We start from the raw sequence: 7,500 nt of genomic DNA on the forward strand, positions 1-7,500 counted from the left end.
CACACACACATAAATGCACCTTCACTCTCTACCCATTGACCTTGACATTGGACAATAAACAACAGAAGTTGTGGGAGTCGAGATGGAGAAGAGTGTGTGTTTGTAGGTTTGTGTGTGAGCGAGAGAAGCTTTTTGTGTAGTTGTGTATCTTCTTCTCTGACTCCTGTGATGCGAGTCCTGGTGTGTTTCAGCATCGACGGTCTGGTGAAGGTTCGTAACCTGAAGACTCGGATGAGTCGCTTCACGGAGGTGGTGTCTGGACTGAAGGAGGGGAAGCAAGAGATGAGCAAACAGATCCAGGAGCTCGAGGGCGCTGTGGACGCACTGGTGCTGAAGATCAAGGTAAGTCGCAGGAGAAGATCTTGAGGTGACACGACCTTCACGACGACATGTACGACCTTCATACGACGCCGTAAGAAGGTCGTGTATCTTGTCGTGAAGCACCAGACACTGGGATGTCTTCACCCCGGTCAGCGGAGGTCCAGGTGCTTCAGGTACTTGACTATGTCCTCAGACCACCATGATGACCCGGCTGGACATCGACCAGGACCACCAGGCTCTGGTGCGTCGCTCGGAGCAGCTGCTGACGGCGCTGCAGAACCAGAAGAAGGAGGAGGAGGAGCGCGAGCGTCTGCGGCGCATCCAGGAAGAGATGGAGCGAGAGAGCAGGAGGAGAGACGAGGAGGAGCAGCAGCGCCAGCAGGAGGAGGAGGAGCGACGACTGTGAGTGGGCGGAGCTTCGGCCGTGATGTCCCCGACCTCTGACCCCACGTTTGTGTTGCAGCAAAGTGGAGATGGAGGTGAAGAGGAAGCAGGAGGAGGAGGAGAGGAAGAGGAGGGAGGAGGACGAGCGCAAGATCCAGGTGAGTGTCGTCATGGGAACAGAGTCGCACCTTCAACTTTTCTCTTGCGGACTTGTAGCGCCTAGCAACCAGTGTCCTCTTCTCGTGTCCTCTTCTCGTGTCCTCTTCTCGTGTCCTCTTCTCGTGTCCTCTTCTCGTGTCCTCCTCTCGTGTCCTCTTCTCGTGTCCTCTTCTCGTGTCCTCTTCTCGTGTCCTCTTCTCGTGTCCTCTTCTCGTGTCCTCTTCTCGTGTCCTCTTCTCGTGTCCTCTTCTCGTGTCCTCCTCTCGTGTCCTCTTCTCGTGTCCTCTTCTCGTGTCCTCCTCTCGTGTCCTCTTCTCGTGTCCTCTTCTCGTGTCCTCTTCTCGTGTCCTCTTCTCGTGTCCTCTTCTCGTGTCCTCTTCTCGTGTCCTCTTCTCGTGTCCTCTTCTCGTGTCCTCTTCTCGTGTCCTCCTCTCGTGTCCTCCTCTCGTGTCCTCCTCTCGTGTCCTCCTCTCCTGTCCTCCTCTCCTGTCCTCCTCTCGTGTCCTCCTCTCGTGTCCTCCTCTCGTGTCCTCCTCTCGTGTCCTCCTCTCGTGTCCTCCTCTCGTGTCCTCCTCTCGTGTCCTCCTCTCCTGTCCTCCTCTCGTGTCCTCTTCTCGTGTCCTCTTCTCGTGTCCTCTTCTCGTGTCCTCCTCTCGTGTCCTCTTCTCGTGTCCTCGTCTCGTGTCCTCTTCTCGTGTCCTCTTCTCGTGTCCTCTTCCTCTTCTCGTGTCCTCCTCTCCTGTCCTCCTCTCGTGTCCTCCTCTCGTGTCCTCCTCTCGTGTCCTCCTCTCGTGTCCTCCTCTCGTGTCCTCCTCTCCTGTCCTCCTCTCCTGTCCTCCTCTCGTGTCCTCCTCTCCTGTCCTCCTCTCCTGTCCTCCTCTCGTGTCCTCCTCTCCTGTCCTCCTCTCGTGTCCTCCTCTCGTGTCCTCCTCTCGTGTCCTCCTCTCGTGTCCTCCTCTCCTGTCCTCCTCTCGTGTCCTCTTCTCGTGTCCTCTTCTCGTGTCCTCCTCTCGTGTCCTCTTCTCGTGTCCTCCTCTCGTGTCCTCCTCTCGTGTCCTCTTCTCGTGTCCTCTTCTCGTGTCCTCCTCTCGTGTCCTCCTCTCGTGTCCTCTTCTCGTGTCCTCCTCTCGTGTCCTCCTCTCGTGTCCTCCTCTCGTGTCCTCTTCTCGTGTCCTCTTCTCGTGTCCTCCTCTCGTGTCCTCCTCTCGTGTCCTCTTCTCGTGTCCTCTTCTCGTGTCCTCCTCTCGTGTCCTCTTCTCGTGTCCTCTTCTCGTGTCCTCTTCTCGTGTCCTCTTCTCGTGTCCTCCTCTCGTGTCCTCCTCTCCTGTCCTCCTCTCGTGTCCTCCTCTCCTGTCCTCCTCTCCTGTCCTCCTCTCCTGTCCTCCTCTCGTGTCCTCTTCTCGTGTCCTCTTCTCGTGTCCTCTTCTCGTGTCCTCCTCTCGTGTCCTCCTCTCCTGTCCTCCTCTCGTGTCCTCCTCTCCTGTCCTCCTCTCGTGTCCTCCTCTCGTGTCCTCTTCTCGTGTCCTCCTCTCGTGTCCTCCTCTCGTGTCCTCCTCTCCTGTCCTCCTCTCCTGTCCTCCTCTCGTGTCCTCCTCTCGTGTCCTCTTCTCGTGTCCTCTTCTCGTGTCCTCTTCTCGTGTCCTCCTCTCGTGTCCTCTTCTCGTGTCCTCTTCTCGTGTCCTCTTCTCGTGTCCTCTTCTCGTGTCCTCCTCTCGTGTCCTCTTCTCGTGTCCTCCTCTCGTGTCCTCTTCTCTTGTCCTCTTCTCGTGTCCTCTTCTCGTGTCCTCCTCTCGTGTCCTCTTCTCGTGTCCTCTTATCGTGTCCTCTTCTCGTGTCCTCCTCTCGTGTCCTCCTCTCCTGTCCTCCTCTCGTGTCCTCCTCTCCTGTCCTCCTCTCGTGTCCTCTTCTCGTGTCCTCCTCTCGTGTCCTCCTCTCGTGTCCTCCTCTCCTGTCCTCCTCTCCTGTCCTCCTCTCGTGTCCTCCTCTCGTGTCCTCTTCTCGTGTCCTCTTCTCGTGTCCTCTTCTCGTGTCCTCCTCTCGTGTCCTCTTCTCGTGTCCTCTTATCGTGTCCTCTTCTCGTGTCCTCCTCTCGTGTCCTCTTCTCTTGTCCTCTTCTCGTGTCCTCTTCTCGTGTCCTCCTCTCGTGTCCTCTTCTCGTGTCCTCTTATCGTGTCCTCTTCTCGTGTCCTCCTCTCGTGTCCTCTTCTCTTGTCCTCTTCTCTTGTCCTCTTCTCGTGTCCTCTTATCGTGTCCTCTTCTCGTGTCCTCCTCTCGTGTCCTCTTCTCGTGTCCTCTTCTCGTGTCCTCTTCTCCTGTCCTCTTCTCGTGTCCTCCTCTCGTGTCCTCCTCTCGTGTCCTCTTCTCTTGTCCTCTTCTCGTGTCCTCCTCTCGTGTCCTCTTCTCGTGTCCTCTTCTCGTGTCCTCTTCTCCTGTCCTCTTCTCGTGTCCTCTTCTCGTGTCCTCTTCTCCTGTCCTCTTATCGTGTCCTCTTCTCGTGTCCTCCTCTCGTGTCCTCTTCTCGTGTCCTCTTCTCGTGTCCTCTTCTCCTGTCCTCTTCTCGTGTCCTCTTCTCGTGTCCTCCTCTCGTGTCCTCTTCTCGTGTCCTCTTATCGTGTCCTCTTCTCGTGTCCTCCTCTCGTGTCCTCTTCTCTTGTCCTCTTCTCTTGTCCTCTTCTCGTGTCCTCTTATCGTGTCCTCTTCTCGTGTCCTCTTCTCGTGTCCTCCTCTCGTGTCCTCTTCTCGTGTCCTCTTATCGTGTCCTCTTCTCGTGTCCTCCTCTCGTGTCCTCTTCTCTTGTCCTCTTCTCTTGTCCTCTTCTCGTGTCCTCTTATCGTGTCCTCTTCTCGTGTCCTCCTCTCGTGTCCTCTTCTCGTGTCCTCTTCTCGTGTCCTCTCCTTGTGTCCTCTTCTCGTGTCCTTACCTGTGTGGATGAAGGACCTGCATCACATGAGACCTTCAACCTGGTCTGGTCTCTGCTCAGGTGGAGATGGAGCAGCAGCTGCAGCTGGAGCGGGAGGAGGACGTGACCCGGCAGGCGGTTCTGGAGCAGGAACGACGCGACCGCGAGCTGGCGCTGAGGATCGCACAGAGCGAAGCCGAACTCATACCTGACGAGTCGCAGAACGACGCCGGCTTGCGCAGGTAAATGCTCACCTGAAGGCACATTATCACTATGCTATGTTAGCACCTAGCTTCATTATCACTATGCTATATTAGCACCTAGCTTCATTATCACTTTACTATGTTAGCACCTAGCTTCATTATCACTTTGCTATGTTAGCACCTAGCTTCATTATCACGTTGCTATGTTAGCACCTAGCTTCATTATCACTTTGCTATGTTAGCACCTAGCTTCTTTATCACTTTGCTATGTTAGCACCTAGCTTCATTATCACTTTGCTATGTTAGCACCTAGCTTCATTATCACTTTGCTATGTTAGCACCTAGCTTCATTATCACTTTGCTATGTTAGCACCTAGCTTCATTATCACTTTACTATGTTAGCACCTAGCTTCATTATCACTTTGCTATGTTAGCACCTAGCTTCATTATCACTTTGCTATGTTAGCACCTAGCTTCATTATCACTTTGCTATGTTAGCACCTAGCTTCATTATCACTTTACTATGTTAGCACCTAGCTTCATTATCACTTTACTATGTTAGCACCTAGCTTCATTATCACTTTACTATGTTAGCACCTAGCTTCATTATCACTTTACTATGTTAGCACCTAGCTTCATTATCACTTTGCTATGTTAGCACCTAGCTTCATTATCACTTTGCTATGTTAGCAACTAGCTTCATTATCACTATGCTATGTTAGCACCTAGCTTCATTATCACTTTGCTATGTTAGCATCTGCGTCATACTAGCCAGACAGTGAAATGAGCTACTCTAGGCTCGTCCAGCTACATGTTAGCGCTGCAGTGGTTCCGTCTCTTCCAGTGAAGACATTGTTGTGGTTCTGCTGCGCCTCATGTTCTGGTTCTGACTCGAGTCTCGGGTCGTCCGGGGAGCCGGGCTCGTGTCTGCAGGACTCGTCCGAGTCCGAGTCCTTCAGGTGTCGTGGTCTAGACTCGCCTCCAGGTCTAGACTCGCCTCCAGGTGTCGTGGTCTAGACTCGCCTCCAGGTGTCGTGGTCTAGACTCGCCTCCAGGTGTCGTGGTCTAGACTCGCCTCCAGGTGTCGTGGTCTAGACTCGCCTCCAGGTGTCGTGGTCTAGACTCGCCTCCAGGTGTCGTGGTCTAGACTCGCCTCCAGGTGTCGTGGTCCAGACTCGCCTCCAGGTGTCGTGGTCCAGACTCGCCTCCAGGTGTCGTGGTCCAGACTCGCCTCCGGGTGTCGTGGTCCAGACTCGCCTCCATGTGTCGTGGTCCAGACTCGCCTCCAGGTGTCGTGGTCTAGACTCGCCTCCAGGTGTCGTGGTCTAGACTCGCCTCCAGGTGTCGTGGTCTAGACTCGCCTCCAGGTGTCGTGGTCTAGACTCGCCTCCAGGTGTCGTGGTCTAGACTCGCCTCCAGCTGTCGTGGTCCAGACTCGCCTCCAGGTGTCGTGGTCCAGACTCGCCTCCAGGTGTCGTGGTCTAGACTCGCCTCCAGGTGTCGTGGTCTAGACTCGCCTCCAGGTGTCGTGGTCTAGACTCGCCTCCAGGTGTCGTGGTCTAGACTCGCCTCCAGGTGTCGTGGTCTAGACTCGCCTCCAGGTGTCGTGGTCTAGACTCGCCTCCAGGTGTCGTGGTCTAGACTCGCCTCCAGGTGTCGTGGTCTAGACTCGCCTCCAGGTGTCGTGGTCTAGACTCGCCTCCAGGTGTCGTGGTCTAGACTCGCCTCCAGGTGTCGTGGTCTAGACTCGCCTCCAGGTGTCGTGGTCTAGACTCGCCTCCAGGTGTCGTGGTCTAGACTCGCCTCCAGGTGTCGTGGTCTAGACTCGCCTCCAGTGTAACTTGTTTGTTTTCTTCCAGTCTTGACTCCTCGGTCCCGTCGTCTCCGGAGAAAGCAGCGTAAGATCTGGACCTTTGACTCTATCAGACCCTCTTCCGAACCCCAAACCTCCCGCATGCTCGTCCGACCCTGAACCCCAAACTTCCATCCTAACCCACTAACTGACCTTTGTGACCCTGCTCTCGTACCTGCAGCACCTGATCTCTCATGACCCGAGTCACTGATTCAAAACCGACTCTTTGGACCTCAATGATCACAATCAGAGACGTCATGTTGATCTCGTGAAGTCACTTCCTGGTCCGACTGTTGACGTCCAATCAGAAGTCGTGATTCAGAGACATGTGACTCGTGTGACTCGTATGTGACTCTTCTCTGGTTCTGTGTCTGCAGTGCGGTTGGAAGAACTAAACTCAAGAGTCTGACCATGTAGGTTCTCACACACGCCCCCTGGTGGTCACCAGATCCACTTGCCATTGAGTAACTTGACCTGAACCAGGCCTCATCGATCACCTGGTTCAGGTCACATGACTTGTGTTGAGTCTCTGCCGTTCTGTTTCAGGGAGGAAATGGCAAAAGAGATGACGGAGCTTCTGGCCCGGTGTGTGTCGCCGTCTTTGATGATCAATAACTTGAATGATCTATAACTTTAACTGATAACTTTGAGGATCGATAACTTTGTTCGATGACTTTGATAATGGATAACTTTGATCAATAACTTTGCTGATCGATAACTTTGATCGACGACTTTGATCAATAACTTTGCTGATCGATAACTTTGATCGATGACTTTGATGATCGATAACTTTGATCGATAACTTTGCTGATCGATGACTTTGATGATCGATAACTTTGCTGATCGATAATTTTGATGATTGATGACTTTGATAATCGATAACTCTGATCGATGACTTGATGAACAATAACTAATGATCTATAACTTTAACTGATAAATTTGATGATCGATAACTTTGATCGACGTCTTTGATCGATAACTTTGCTGATCGATAACTTTGATCGATGACTTTGATGATCGATAACTTTGATCGATAACTTTGATCGATAACTTTGATCGATGACTTTGATCGATAACTTTGATCGCGACTTTGATCGATAACTTTGCTGATCGATAACTTTGATCGATAACTTTGCTGATCGATGACTTTGATGATCGATAACTTTGCTGATCGATAATTTTGATGATCGATAACCTTGCTGATCGATGACTTTGATGATCGATAACTTTGCTGATCGATAATTTTGATGATCGATGACTTTGATGATCGATAACCTTGCTGATCGATAATTTTGATGATCGATGACTTTGATGATCGATAACCTTGCTGATCGATAATTTTGATGATTGATGACTTTGATAATCGATAACTCTGATCGATGACTTTGATCGATAACTTTGCTGATCGATGACTTTGATGATCGATGACCTTGTTGATCGATAATTTTGATGATTGATGACTTTGATGAACAATAACTAAGATAAGTTTGGTAATTGATAACTTTGATGATCGATAACTTTGCTGATCGATAACTTTGATCGATGACTTTGATGATCGATAATTTTGATGATCGATAACTTTGATCGATAACTTTGGTAATTGATAACTTTGATCGATGACTTTGATGATCGATAACTTTGCTGATCGATAATTTTGATGATCGATAACTTTGATCGATAAG

At 51.6% G+C, this 7,500-nt stretch overlaps 1 protein-coding gene across 5 annotated transcripts in view; it reads left to right on the forward strand.

The window, feature by feature from the left end:
- Positions 1 to 191: 191 nt before the first annotated feature.
- The window catches only part of LOC148066926 (unconventional myosin-VI-like), a gene marked incomplete at its 5' end in the record, with an annotated part of 12,762 nt that continues 5,453 nt past the window's right edge, over positions 192 to 7,500 (forward strand). For 2 of the 5 annotated variants that reach the window (XM_087806526.1, XM_087806527.1), the window contains 7 exon segments: positions 192 to 342; positions 515 to 723; positions 785 to 863; positions 3,845 to 4,005; positions 5,826 to 5,864; positions 6,196 to 6,231; positions 6,365 to 6,403. In XM_087806526.1, coding sequence (XP_087662652.1) covers positions 192 to 342; positions 515 to 723; positions 785 to 863; positions 3,845 to 4,005; positions 5,826 to 5,864; positions 6,196 to 6,231; positions 6,365 to 6,403 — 714 coding nt within the window. 5 annotated transcript variants of the gene reach the window in all.

The sequence above is a fragment of the Callionymus lyra genome, chromosome 13 (genome assembly GCF_982586985.1).
Source record: "Callionymus lyra chromosome 13, fCalLyr1.hap1.1, whole genome shotgun sequence".
Lineage (NCBI taxonomy): Eukaryota > Metazoa > Chordata > Actinopteri > Syngnathiformes > Callionymidae > Callionymus > Callionymus lyra.